This window comes from Astatotilapia calliptera, chromosome 1 (genome assembly GCF_964374335.1).
Source record: "Astatotilapia calliptera chromosome 1, fAstCal68.1, whole genome shotgun sequence".
Lineage (NCBI taxonomy): Eukaryota > Metazoa > Chordata > Actinopteri > Cichliformes > Cichlidae > Astatotilapia > Astatotilapia calliptera.
The window spans coordinates 34,648,233-34,663,367 of NC_137422.1; the positions used below are offsets into that span (position 1 = coordinate 34,648,233).

General features: G+C 41.2%; 1 protein-coding gene across 8 annotated transcripts in view; it reads left to right on the forward strand.

Annotated features, from left to right (window-relative positions):
• akap13a (A-kinase anchoring protein 13a) overlaps positions 1–15,135 on the forward strand; it is a 122,445-nt gene that overhangs the window by 72,257 nt on the left and 35,053 nt on the right. For 5 of the 8 annotated variants that reach the window (XR_013908480.1, XM_026174648.2, XM_080300160.1 and 2 more), the window contains exons 13-18: positions 4,531–4,578; positions 7,729–7,906; positions 8,337–8,439; positions 8,895–9,020; positions 10,685–10,724; positions 10,947–11,058. Coding sequence is in view for 7 of the 8 variants with exons in the window: in XM_026174648.2 (XP_026030433.2) it covers positions 4,531–4,578; positions 7,729–7,906; positions 8,337–8,439; positions 8,895–9,020; positions 10,685–10,724; positions 10,947–11,058 (607 nt within the window). In the remaining variant the exon portion in view is untranslated. The remainder of the gene's footprint in view (positions 1–4,530; positions 4,579–7,728; positions 7,907–8,336; positions 8,440–8,894; positions 9,021–10,684; positions 10,725–10,946; positions 11,059–15,135) is intronic. The other 3 variants (XM_026174671.2, XM_080300176.1, XM_080300174.1) reach the window with 2 other exon arrangements.

Genomic DNA, 15,135 nt, shown 5'->3' on the forward strand with positions numbered 1-15,135 from the left:
AAATTGTACACACAGATGCTTATAAACAAATGCACAGATACGCACTTCAACATGAACACATGTTCTCACGCTTTCACATTCAGAGCCACACTGTACAGTTGTCACGAGTTGACAACAAGATTATTTCACACACATCGGTTCAATAGAAAGGCTAACAGTGACTTTTAGAACGGGACTCTTAACGCTGTTTTGTCATCACTGCTCAAATGATTGGCTCTTAGCGATGGTCTGTAGAGGAATTTACATGCAAGTTTCTTTTTAATATCCCCTGTCTTATTAAGTTTTTCCTTTTGACAGTAGTGTATATTTCATATGTGCATCTGTGTGTTAAAGCCTGACGATACTGGAGACCATTACTCATTCACAGGGAGTCTAAAAGAAATCCATTAATCATATATTGGCCATTGTTTTTAGTATATGGCAAATGGCCAGGAACTTGTATAGCACTCTTCTACTCTGAGTACTCGAAACGTTTTTTACTACAATCCTTATTCACACAAGTACTTTTTTCTTATACCTTACGTCTTACGTTTGTGCACATGCTCACGCTCCGATGGATGCACTGGGGCAACTCCGGTTCATTATGCCCAAGGATATTTCAAGATGCAGATTAGAGTAGCTGGGGATTGAACCACCGGCCTTTCAGTTATTAAGTAACCTGTGCTGCCTCATGAGCCACAGAGCTTAGATGTATATATGCAGGCATTGTTTTACAGCAACTTTTGATATCATTATTTACTTTTTAGATAAAATTATTTATTTCAAAAGTTAGGCAGCAACTTAATGTAAAAATGCCTCTTGCCTGCATCACCATCTGCTCAACTGTGATACAACTTTGCAATGTATTGGTGGCAGTTTTCCCGCTTTAAGTGGAACTTTAGAGCATTTCTATCCCACAAACGGAGACATGTCACACATTGTGATAGGCTCTAGCTTCCAAACACTGGAGGACAGTGTTTGGAAGTCTGGCCTATACCGGATGGCCATGAAGAAAGCATGCATGGTTAATATGCTGTCTTGTTTTGCTACCCAGATTTCCTGATCATAATAAAGTCAAAAGCTAGGCTCATTTCTCCAGCTTTGCTAAGTAACTCATATCATATCATATCATATCATATCATATCATTATAGATCAACCTAAATAAGGACCAGTCACATAGAAGCCTACTGACTCGCTAAGTAAAATCATAAAGAGGGTACTGCGACCTCCTCTAGTCAACATGTAATAGTGGATTAACAGGTGTTATTAAAGGAGGGAAACCCTCCAAAAAACGGTCGGAGCAGTGGAGCAGCCAAGGGAACAGAACGATATAAAAACTGTATCACTAAAACATAAGTTTTTATACAAAAACAGTTAAAAATTTAAAAGCAATTAAAACAACCCTGGCCAGGGAGAACACACAGTAAAAATCAAAATAAAACATAAACACACTAAAAGTCCAGTGGGGTCAGCCACGGCGTTAAAATCCAGCAAAATCGGAGCGGGCAAGGAAAACCCGGCGGCATCCCCGGCCGTCCTGTCAGTCTCTCTGATCCGGAGTGCCCGGATGGGCAGAGCTCCTAACTCTGCCCGCCGCTTTTCTGTGGCACGCCAGCACTATGGTCTCACCGTCGGAGGTAGGGCGCTGTCCCACTCCAAACTAATCCCCCACCACAGTGTCCTCTGGCGTCAAGCTATTCCAGCAGCAGCACAGCTCTCACTGCTTCTCTACGCACTGGCCGTTATATGCCCTTGCCACGTACTGCACACCAACGCCGCCCTCTGCTTGCGGCCGCCGCCGCTGCCTGCCAGCATCTACTCCGCCATCTCTGCTGCCCTGCTTCTCCTGACCGGCTAGGCCCTCTTATTGGGCCTCTGTGACCTCCCAGGTCTGCCAAGTTTGTAATCAGGGAGGGGTATAGTCTCTCCAGGACAATTCAACAATAAATAAAATAAAAGCATGCAATAAAACAAGAATAAAACACTATACAATATTAAAATATTAGCAATAATAAAACACAGCAACTCATGCGAGATAAAAATCTAGTTAACTTGTCCATTTCCACCCCGTGACAAACACAAACCCAAAATGGAGAATGTTTGCCTTGAAAGTAAAAGTCGTGGCTTACCATTTCACAAGGTGCAAATTGATTCTTCTATGCAAACTACAGGAAACCGTGGCAATCTGCTAGCAAACAAAACAATTGCAAGGAGGTTTTTCTTTAGTGCAGCACCATATACGTCGTTGCAACTTGCAACAGTAACCGCTCCAGCAAACACTCGCCAGCCTGTCAGGGAATACACATTTTTCCCTATAAACAAAGGTTACCAGGGGGTTTGCCTGTGTGTGAGTGGGGTCTAGGACACATATTTTTTAAAAAAAGACAAAATAAATGTAATGAGATTTTAAATTATGAGAAAAACAAGATTTCGGAATGTCTCGTATAGTGTTTGGTGACATTTTAAAGTAACAGTCTAGCATTTGGTAATTATGCTTATTTGGTTGCCAAAGATTATTAGGAATCCACAATAAAAGGGACATGAGTGTTGCATAAGCCCTACTGAAGCATTTGATCTGTTCAGTCCACACAAACTCCATCCTCAGACAGAGATGCCAAACAGATGTCTGTCAGCACAGAGGAGCTGAAAGGAGCAGCTGGTCTAAACAGAAGTTTACTGGATAAAGGCAGCTTTCATGTGGTCGCAGCAGGAAGGAATCATCGATACTTTTAGATACAGTGTGGTATTATGGTGCGTTATGTTCGTCAAGTTCAGTAAATTTGTTTGGTTTAAACAGCTGTCTGTGGAGACATCATGCACCACAAAGTGTGCCTGAAAAAATTGACTTAAAGTGTGAAGCAAACAAACGAAAACATAGGGCACCACAGATGCATTCCTCAGAGTCTCTGCCGATGATACAGAGTCCTTCTTCTGATAGATTTGAAAGAATGAAAATCTGTCTAATTTCTGAGGTGGACAAGTAACCGACTGCAGAATACTCTTTGAAATGTGAAGTGGCCTTCAAAATAGTGTTACCATTAAAAACCGGGAGGCTGTTATCATAGTTTAGCACAGACTGGAAATAAAGCCTGGTAATAGGGTACCAGTGCGCCCACACTACTCTTAACTCCTCCGGTACCAGCAACTCTAAAGTTCACTAATTAGAGGATAGGTTATCTTGCTAAATGGTATCACAGGGGATGAATGCACAAGGATAATTCTTGTCGGAATCCAGTAACATCCTTTAAAGTTGACTTCAGAGGTTGTCCACTGACCAGCAGAGACTCTGTCCTTCATGTGGTTATGATACAAATAGGGTTTCTGCTCACAATACTCAACTGGAACTCTAACTTTGAATCCCAAACATTTTGTTTGACACATTTCTGTCTATTGAGTGTTTCAATTCATGCTGTGTTATTATCAGTTGATTAGAAGATGTACAGTTCCACGAAAAAGAACATTTTCACAGGATTATGTGCAGTCATGTGAAAAATAAAGTACACCTTTATTGCTTTCATACAAATTAAGAGGGAATGTAGCAGGTATGTGCTGATATTCCAATACACTGGCTTCACTCGTCATCGGCAAGTGTGAAAACCTCTATAAAAGCTCAAGTTTTAAGAATCTTCCGACCTTCCAGTAAATTCACACCAAAGTCAGATCCTGCAATGCCACAAACAGAAGAATGACATCAGACTCTGCAGGCCTCAGTTGGCCTTTTAAATGTTAAATTTCATGGAAGTACAGACAAAAAAAGACTTCTTTGCCAGGACAAAGCTTAAAAAGAATATGAAGCACAACTTGGCTTTGTAAAATTGCATCTGAATAAACCACAAGACGTCTGAAACATTGTCCTTTAGACAGATGAGGTCAAAGTGGAAATGTTTGATAATAATTCACAGCTCTATATTTGGGGAAAGCCAAACGCAGCATATCAGCACAAACACCTCATACCTGCTGTCAATCACTGTGGTGCAGGGGTGATGATTCAGTGCTTTCCTGTTTTTACTTTTTTTTCTTTGGCCACCTTCATTTGCAATCACTAATGTCCACAAACCTCAATGAACTGAAACAATGTTATAGAGAAAAGTTGGCCAGACTTCCTCCACTAAAAAATGTGAGAGACTGATGTGTGATGACTCATACATGAAATGATTACTTCAACTTAGAGCTGCTAAAGGTGCTTCTACAAGCTGCTGAATGATGAGATGCAAGCTTTTGCCTGTGGAAACTTTAGTTTGTACCAGCAATCTCACTGTGAGGTGGGAATACTAAACATCATTTTGAAACTATGAGCAAAGATATCACCACAATTATTTCATGCTTATCATCTTTCATCATTTACTCTGAGTACAGCAGTCTGATCACTCTTGTCTTCTCTTAGATCATTACCTATACAGTGGTAGCCATAAAAATCCAATGGTCCCATCGGCAATAAGAACAGTTCGTTGATTAATTATTTTCTTGCTGTCATGGCTTCCGTTTAAATCCCACTTCATTTCCACCTTCATCCACAACTCTGTCTCTGTCTCCGTCTCCATCACCTCCAGTTCCACTCGTAGCTCTGGTGAGAGGAAGCCGGCCTTTCACAGGAGAAGGTATTAATACATCACATTCATCAGTTCATGTTTTGTTAAGCTTGCCCTGCTTTTTAGTGGCATGCTATGGCAAATTTATGCAGTCGTGCCCTTTGTGGACCTCCCGGCTTTTAATGTATGCTTGCTGAACTGCTGTTGCATTCTCTCCGTCCCTGCAGGCAACTGCTCTGAAAAATGCTGCTCTCTTTTCACCCCCGTTGGAGTTTGTATGAAATACTGTGGCAAATGGGTGGTGGTGGCACCGCTGTTTTGTATAGCATTGGTAATAACAAGCAGCCACACAGAAAGAGAGGAGTTTAGCTCCTCTCTTTCTGGAGGCTGAACTGCATTGGCTAGAGTTTTAGAACAGACGATTGTTTTTTATTTTTTTTTATTTTGTGGGTTTAATAACTTCCTGTAGAGAATTATTCAAAACTCTAAAACATCAGAAGACAGAAGACAGTGGGCTGCAGCAGTAAAAACAGAATGCAAGTTGTTCTCACTGCAAAATAGCTTTGTTGACTGTATGAAATGTTGCTCTTTGACCCAGAAGGAGGAGGGAGGAAGCAGTGGAAAAAAAAGAGTCAGCATCTTTCACTTGATCTTGATTATATGCAGAATAGATCTATTTCAACTCTGCTGGGTGAGCCGAATGCTTACACTCCTACTCAGAAAGTCTGTTGGATATGAAAATGTTTGACAACAGTGTCTGAAAACTGTAAAAGGTTTCTTTAGTAAGACACATCTGAAGTGTGTCGTGGTTATTGTAGTTAATTAAACTGAAAACTAAGCTAGGAGTGGAAAAACTTCTTCAGTTAAATAAAATAAAAATAAAACTAGGCTGTAAATAGTAATATATATGAAGCGATATTTTGCACTAATGACTAAAGGCTAATTAGAATTAGGTATTTATATTTTAATAACTGGTGTAAACATGTCAACTCTTTCTCCTGATTATTATCCTTTTAATAAGGTCATCAAAATGAGTTAAAGTAAGACTCAAACTAAAATGTAACATTTTTAATAAAAACTTACTAAAAAAAATATCTAACTGAAAATAAGTTTGTTCAGGAATGGTGTAGAGAGCTTCTTGGTGATAAAAGACAGGTTCATGGTGTAGATTAGCATTGTCAAACTCATTTTAGTCCATACAGTCCAATTTGATCTCAAACGGCAGGGACCGGTAAAGACTGACAATGATTCACTCTCATTAGGTGATTCATTCTTACACTGAAAAGTACAAATATTAAGCCCTTCATCTCTGAAGTATTCACGGCTATCCAGTGGACTGGACTCTTTGTTGGGCTAGTTTGACTGAGTTTGACCGAAGTGCTCCACAAGTTAGTTAATGAACAAGAGAAAAAAACAGAAAAATAAATACAGAAAATAAAACATGAAATGAAGTTAATACAATATATTTAACATAAACAAAAACCAATATCTATACCCACCGCTAGCACTAGTGTCTTCCACACTTGTGCTAGTTTTAATTAGATGCATAATCACAGAATCACAATCAGGGTTAAACATTACTTATATTTTTGACTTCAGTATATATTAACGACTCCTTGGTCCACAGACTGTAGTATTTCTTACCTCCAGATTCTCATCACTTGCTGGCTGACATGTATTTTAATACAGATATATCAATGCTTACTAGCTAATAATGGCCAATAATATCACCCCTCCTCCATCTCTGTCAAGTTGTAATGAAGACAAGTCTGTTATTGTCACAGTCCACTGCTGTAACCATCTGGTCACATCTGTCACGTTCAAGAAGCCAGCGGCCACCCTAGCAGCGGCTCCAGCTGTGTTAATGGTGCCTTGGCTATTCTGCCAGTTTTTCATTTCTGGGAAACACCCTGGGTTCAACTTGATTTCCTGTCTGCTACTGATATTACAACAACGCTGCAGCAGGAAATCAGCTTTAACCCATTTGCAATGTTTATGCTTCACGATGTAAAGTACATCCACTCTGCCCAGTTATTTCAGAATAACGCCAGTGTTCTCAGATACGCCTGCAACTCTATCCTCATGTCCTCATCTGTGTGCTTCACTGCCACTCTGCCATACTCTCTTATCAATCTTCCCATCACTCTCCTAACCTCTTTCACCTCACTTTCTCTTAGTATGAGCATGTGCCCCCGCCCCCTCGCCATTGGCTACAGTGTGGAAGTTGTTTCCTCAGGTGTACTGCATTACTGTTTGATGTTTTCTTATTTGCCGAGGGCACATGTCCTTATTTGAACATGGCATATTTACATGCTGCTTGATTTGCATTAGCCGTTGTTGTGGGTGTTTTCGTGTGTATATGAATGCCCAACCCTTTCAGTCAGCAACCTTCTACACCAAGGAGAGAGAGGGAGCTGAAATAGCTGCTAGTGTTTGAGCATGGAGGGCCCTGTGGCTCTGTAGAATAGTATGTAATAATACTGCCACCAAGGAGGCCTTAGTATGACAGATATAGCCATCTACATTCACAGCCCTGAGGATAGGTGAGTGCTGCTCCACTCTGGACACTTATAATCACCAAATCATGATTCTTTTACTCTGGTTTTAGTTAGTGAAGCTTGGATGAGTTGGACTGATGATTTGCTGGATAATGGAGTAGCATACAAACCCATGGGCCGGAGATGAGAGATTTACTGCTGGAGCTTTAACTATCATAGAGTCTGTCCTGAAGCGAATAGAGCTGCAGCCTCGTGGCATAGCTCATCCTGAAATGTAGCAGTAGTTTTCCTCTCCATAATCATTGGATTGGATTTTTCAAGGCCTTTTATTTCCAGTCATAGCTCGATGTAATTGGGTTTGTAAATCACAGCTGCAGAGCTCTCCATGCTGATGCTGATGTTGGGAGTCATTTGCAGCTGCTTCAGCTGTAAATCTGCTCCAGAGGCTAGTGATAACTCAGCTGGCTAAACACAGTGTAGGACCAGCTGTGTGTGTGTGTGTGTGTGTGTGTGTGTGTGTGTGTGTGTGTGTGTGTGTGTGTGTGTGTGTGTGTGTGTGTGTGTGTGTGTGTGTGTGTGTGTGTGTGTGTGACAACAGGTACATCTTTGTGTGTTTGTGTTTGCTGCAGCGACAGTTGTGTACATTCAGAAAGATGTGATTATGTTGAATACAGTGTGTGTTCTTTTATTGAGGTCATCTCTGCTTTCTGTTTGTACACAGTTACAGCTTGGAGGGGCTCAGTGGAAGCCCTGAAGAGCTCAGGGGCCCCACCAGCCAGGGGCCCCGTATCCTAGAACCTATAAGGATTCCCCGGCAAGACAGCGATGACAGAGGCTCTTTGGTTTCTCTGACAGAGGAACAGGAGGACCGGGGGGAGTATAGCAGAGTGCATGACCCAGTGAGCTAATAAACACACTCACACATGAAGTTTGTTGATATGTTGCCACTTCTTTACACTGTCACACAGTCGGCCACCAAGAGATCCTGAAAAACCCACACAGCCTAATTCACGAGAGAAAAGAGTCGTTGTAAAGCTTGTACATAAACAAGACTTATAAACAGTCAAGGGAAATCTGAGCCTTGTCAGTTTGGGGATTAGTGAGAATTAATAAACATGACTTTCTTCGGGCAGATTTATACTTCTCCCATTGAATTTAAAACAAATTCCCGATTCAAAATGCCGAGTTTCCTCTTTTAGTTCATGTTCCTGTTTCCAGTTGACTGGCTGGCAATGCTTTGTTCCACATTATCGCTGCCTGGCTCACTCCATTTTTTTTTTAACATTTTCATGCACTTGGTTTCATTCAGTCTCCTGTCTCTTGCTGCAGAAATCCAGACGATATCGGCCCCTGCGAAACAGCTGTCCTCCCATGAGTCTGCCCCTCACTAAGTCTGTATCTATGCTGGCCATCAGCCAGAGAGACATCGATGGTGAGTGACACGTTATGAGGCAGCTATCAAGTTCCTTCTTGTAACATTCAGCCCTTTTCTTCACCTTTTTATCCTTTGGTTTTATTTGTTATCCTCTTTAGGCTTTAACTTACTAAATTTAAGTACAATGCCAAGTCCTCATTCTTCATTTCCTCATTTTAACATCACCAGACTCAGCAGAGGGACACAATCATTTCAGCTTGTAATTGGAAATTTAGAGTTCATTATGTTTTTCACTGTAAGCCCCATCGCAAAGAGAATAGAAAAAAAGGTCAAAAAGCTAGATAAAGAGAGAAAGTGGTAGTTTAACATGCAGATATTTAAACTGAATCGCTCTTATTACACGTTTCCCGTACATCTCCACTTCCTGCCCCCATCCTCACTATTTATTAGGTTATTATATATTTCAATAAGTGATCAGTGCCTGTTGTGGTTCTTTCCTTCCTGCTCCCCAGCGGTGGGACGCCTGAGACGTAAGAGGCGAATTTCCTTCTCTTTCAACCTTTCCCCCATCCTCACCAAATCTAAGTCTCAGTTCATTTATGGGGACTCCTCATCTAGTGATGATGAGGATGACTTCAGTAAGTACTGACATGTAAACTTAGCTGCAGTAGAAAATAGCTGTGATGTCAGAAGGAGAACAGTAGCTGCTCCGGTTAGCAACCTGGATCTGAGCTGCAAAGATGACAGCGATGCACCCAGATCAGCTAGCAGCTAGCCTGATACCCACACTGAAGTGTTTACTTGTGACTCAACATGAAGTGTGTGCGTGAAACGCTTCCTAGACTGAGTCAAACAGAAGAAGCAAAGTTGTCTGAAGGAAAATTAAAATTTTTACTCTTTAAACTTCATCAAAGATAAAGTCCAAACATTCAGCCGCAACAATCTTGTCATGAAGAAGCTTCTAATTGCTGCTGATATTAATCTACTTGCAGTGTGAGAATGCAATTAGACAACGCTTGTAGCCAGATTGCTAGTGTAGAAAATCACCTTTCGCCTAGGCAGCATTGTGTTTAAATTATAATCCATGTTGACAGCAATAAATAAGACCTTGGCTTCTCGTGTTTCCTACGCAGCACAAGAATCGGATGACCTTTACATAAACTAGCTTTACTTCAGTCTTTTTGAAAAAACTGAAACACAATTACCAGAGAAAGAGGAAAATAATCATAAACACCGCAGGTGAACTGAGGAAGCCCTTTCTTCTCTGCAGATAAATACGAGCCTGTCACCTTTAGTCAAAGACACCGAGGCATTCCTTCCTTTTTCTTATCTGTGCAATATTTCCATTAGCACTGTTCTCTGTCTCCTTGTCTCCATTGCTGGGAACACAGGCAGGCCAAGATTTTGTCCTCATTATCCTGTTTTGGGTTTGACTTTCTTCTGCAGCGCATGCGAGCAGCGCTTTGCATATTTTCGTGTGCGTCTGGATATTGGTAGAAATGATTGTTTAGAGAGAAGCAGCTCGTTGCCTAGAAAAGATGCATGCCTTATGTTTAACTCTGTGCTTAACGTTTGGCACAGAGATTAATTGAAAAACACACGTGTTCTGGCTGTTACTGCAGCCAGAAAATCCAGATTTTCAACAATAGAGTCTGGGAGGAGCTACACCCAGCATAGCTTTGTTCTAATAGGATGAGCAAACCAAAAAATATGAATTTTGCCCGAGTCATCATCCATTGTCCAGCCTTCAATGCACGATAATTTAAAACTCTATAATTTTAGTCTTTGACTGTATTACAGCCCCTCATTTATCCCCCTGTCTCAAAACAGAGCAGTTTAGCTCACTTCTGTTTACTAAAATTATACTTCAATCATTTTTATTGTTAATTATTACTTGAAATTGGCCTCTGAAGTTGGGGATGGCAAAAAATAGCTTTTACACTTTCTGCTGATTGGCTGCCCCTTGCAGTTGTGTGGGGTTGTTGTGTTTATAGTTTCAGCTTTGTGCTTTAGTTGACCATAATGGGGGGGGGATCACAATAGGTCACCTTTAAAGGACATGGTAGAAAAGGAAGTCCTCGACATAGCTGTTGGCCTCCTTTAGTCATGTCAGTGGGTTGTCAGTTGTCACACAGCTGTACAAGGGTACCTAAAGTGTTGCATATTTACCTTTAGGGAGCCAAATCTGTAGCTTACTCTCAATTATAATCAGGAAAAATAAGAAAAGTGCGGTCAGCCCCTAAAGACATATTTTTTTGTTTTTACTATCCTGCCACTCACTTCCTCTCCTTTTTTTTTCCAGGTATGAGATTTTCCAGCACCTCTGGGTCACTAGCATACAGGTCAGTCTAATCCTGCGCTTACATTTTACCAGAAAATTGTTCTTCAGGCTTTCATTGCTTGGAGGACCTTTTATAGTCCTATAAAGAGCAGTGTGGAGTAGTGGTCAAATTATTCCATAAGACCTTTATGGTGCTTCAAAGAACCATTTCACAATGTGTGAACAGGTATGCTGTGTGAATGCAGCTGCTGGAGATGAAATTAAACCTGTTTGTGTGTTCCAGTATATCAGAGGAGGAGCCTGGGCCTCTGCGGAGTGACACAGAGGGAAAGAGTGTGACAAAAGTTAGCCGGACCTTCAGCTACCTCAAGAACAAGATGTACAAAAAGACCAGGGTGAGGGAACATGGAGTTTTTCTTCTTTTGACTACACTTCACTGTAGTCTGCTTCTTACAGTTCATTCAGTAGGCAACCACCTTCAGTGTTTTCTTACAAGTGTATCCCCTTTGAGCAGTGAGCAGTTAATGCCCAACCACAGTTTTCAAGTATTCACACATATATGAATCTTAAGCTTCTTGTTCTGTTGGTCCCTGACTAGCTTCAGTCTCACAGCAGGGCTGTTATAGGCAGTTCTACACATGTTTGTCCTCTTTTTCTTTTCTTTGTTTTCACTACAACTCCCAATAGGTGCGTGGTGTATTAAGCAGGCGGCGATTAGCATAGCAACAACTAAACTACAACCACAAGAATAAGTTGGAGCATACTGTGCGTTTGAGTTTCCTGATGGCAGATGCCTTGCATTCTGATTTAAGTTAAAATAACATAACATTACGAGTGGCTAATTGTCTTTTTATGTCAGGTGTATCACAGACAAACCTCAGGCAGAGCTCCCACTGTGGCTGGTAATAGGATCCAGAATCCTTATTAAAGTCTGTTTACGTGTGGCAGCGTAAGCCAATGTTGGCATCAGAACTGAGTCATGCTTTGGTGTTTCAGATTGATGTGCACCCCTTGTTTTGGGAACCGGGTGCAGGCAGGTCGAAGGCATGAATGTAAGATCATGTTGGTCTTTACCACCATTTCAAATAAACATCAGTACAGGAGCTCAGAGATTCTCCGATACAATGTGAGATGCTGCAGGAGTTTGAAAAGATGACACTCTCCAGAGAAAACTGTGGGAAAAACCTCCAATTTCTTTGCTTCTACGCTTATAACAGTGCTCCTGAATCTCGGGTCCTTACTACTCTCTTGAATACCTATCGTTCAAATCGCGATTGTACTTTTGCAGCTTTGCAGTTGGCATGCAAAACAACCAATGAGATGACCATAAACTAGGCTTAACAAATCCTTTCCATCTACTCTACAAACAAATGCATGGCTCTTTCCAAGGATAACATGCAGTAAACCAAACCAATTAAGCTTCACTTTGATGAATGTGTCATTTAGTTTCTATTCTAGCGTCATTATTTTCTCCTTACGCTGGCTTCACTCTATGCGAAAAAGTTAGTTGAGAGGAAGTACTTTTGTTTTCCTTCAAGGAGGTGACAGGAGTTTTTATTTCCTCTGTAGCACACAGGCTTAATAACGCCTGGTCTTCCCTGCCAGCTCAACTGTTTGTGTTTCATGTTTAAGAGCTAACTGATGGTTTTGCTGTAATTTCTATGTTAAGTTTACGTGTTCTTTTTACAAATAAGACGTTCATCATGTTGCAATGCATGCTTGCATTCAGACCACACACTTATGTCAGTTAGAGCTTCCCCTTCTGCTGGAGGATCAACCGTAAAGTAGGAGGTAAAAAATGACAGACAAATGAGCTTCTGAGAACTTTGATGGTCCCTCATGCAACGCCACACAAAAGACTTCCTTTAAAAAGTTCTAAGAACTATGAATAGGCCCCTCTGGGTCAAAAGCTCCTTATATGTCCTGCCTTTGCCCAAGTCGTTGTTAGATGCAACTTCCCACTCTCAAATTTCCCAAGCGCCTCACAGCAATGTCTTCTCAGAGAGATAAGCCTCTATGTAAGATGTGGTCAAAGCAGACTTTCTTTCTCCTGCCCTTCGTACTCTGTTAGGGGATCTAGCTGCAGTGTCTCCATTCCTGTCACAGGGTGACAATAATATGCTGTTAGTTTGTTGAAATATCGATCAGTTAAAGTTACTTTATGGTAAATGGCCTGCATTTGTATAGCGCTTTTCTAGTCCCTAAGGACCCCAAAGCGCTTCACACTACATTCAGTCATTCACCCATTCACACACACATTCACACACTGGCGATGGCAAGCTACATTGTAGCCACAGCTGCCCTGGGGTGCACTGACACTTTAGTGAAACAATGGCTTCAACACTATTATGACATGGAAATTATTGTACAGTACTGCATTTAAAAATCACAATGCTCAGCACTGCTCACTTTAAATTGCAGAAGTGGCATTTACTGTATTGCAGTAGCCATTAATATGATTTAGGAATACAGTTGTCTGTATCAAGACTTTAAAACTCAACGGGGTAGCTGTGGGTGCTTAAAAGTAAAAATAATTGCATTCAATCTTCTCCCCAAAAAAGAGGCCTTGGAAGGTATTAAATAGTCTTACATTTAATTCACAGATTATAAGCAGTAATGTAATTATACAGCATTTTTATATCCAATATATCCAGTTGTGGGCTGTGTGGTAGACCTTACACAGCTATAAACTGTGTGTGATTGTTGTGACAGTATATTGAACCAAAGGACACTCACACAGCACCAGGAAGTACAAAAGGCAAATTCTGTTTTCACTAAAACCACAAATTAACATATTACCTTTTGATAGCTATTCTGATATGTAGTTTACTTCATGATCAAAATTGCTGTTAGATGCTACCTGAAAGTATTAGAAAAGAAAAACGGGCTGTAATGATAGATATCCATGTTTCTGCTGCCAGTCATAGCTGCTTTGATCACAAAGCGTGCATTTAAATTTGTACCATGTGGTGATTAAAGGGTCTGAAATGCCCTGAATTTAGCACAGAGTTTTTATTTCTGATTGGGAAGTGAAATGTCTGTTTGCTTCCTGTAAATATGCAGCCCTTGCAAAGAGACACTGAAGGGTGAACAGGAAGTAAAACAGGAAGATAGAGTTGGTGGTTTAATAATCTCCCCTCTAACCTCAGCCGTCACTTTGCTTTTAAAGCAACAGGATTCTGAAAAAGCTTCCCTCCGCCTGCAGCTCATTGCTCTCTGTCAGAGTTATTGGCCACTGTTAAAGCTTTGATGTTCAAAATGGGTTTGCCTGGTGTCTATTGGCTCTCCTTGGAGCATTGAGATTGCATCTGTAACTGTCAAATGTGTTGAAGAATTGGTAATCTCATTTCTTCCTGTCGTTAATAAACCAGAACCAGTTTTAAGGAGGATAATTTGTGTCTTCCTCTTTAGGTTAAACATTGAAAGTCTGACTGTTCTGGAAGGGGATCTAGTTTGTGCAGTTTTGTCATCATGTCTCTGTCAGACTGAAGGAAGGGTCATTGCAGAAATAGCACCTCCCGCAGCGAGCCAGTGACTTCCTCATTCACAGCCTTCCTAATGGAGACTTGCTGGTAGTAGCTTGAGCCACTGAGCCACAACCAGGGATGTTATACAGGAGTTTCCCAGGGAGCCGTGGCTTCTCACTGAGATGGAAAGGTTGGCTGGAGGTAGGCTAACACAGTGCTCTGGTTTCCCAGTTGAATTGTAGTGAAAGAGACTGTCACAATATCATGTTAAAAGGGGCTGGTGTTTTCCTCTGGGCTGATGTCTTTTTCCAGTGAAGTCATTGCCCGTTAACAGTGTGTTTTACTGGAATGTCTTTTTGTTTAAATCTCTGGTTTAGATGTCACTAGTGATTACTTATCCTGTTGTGTATGCTTGCAGCCAAAACAAAGAGTACAGAGAATCATCTTTTTCAAATGCGTTGAACTGCTGGCGTTTTCTTGTTTTTGTTTTTTTTTTGCCGGGCATCAATAGGCGTGATATCAAACAAGCATTCTTGCTGCCATGAAGAATACTTTTTCAGGCCGTTTATTGTGGTTTAGTGCTGGTTAGACAGTTGTTGCAGGAAGTGAGAATGAAAGCTGTGTGTTGTACTGGCTCTGAAACATAGCGTGGGCCAGTCAGGCTTTTGGTATCTTGAAATGGCTGAACCAAATGAGCTCTAGTATGTCAGAGCTTTGTGGTCCCTTCAAACCAAGAGGCCCAGGGCTGGTCATTAAAATGAGCTGGAAAACTGCATTTTCCCATTTCCTCTGGGTTTGGGTGGAGGCTCTGTGATGTAAATCCAAGAGAATGAGAGCTCTGTTCTTCTCTGCATCACTTTATGGGATTGTGATTCAGCTCAGTGTCCAGAGATGACCAGCTGCTGAGGACGATCTCATCCATTAATGCAGAGGCAGCAGAAAGCCCACACTGTTATGGAAAGGTCATAGAAGTGATTCCCAGACAGTGTGTCTCCGTCACCAGTC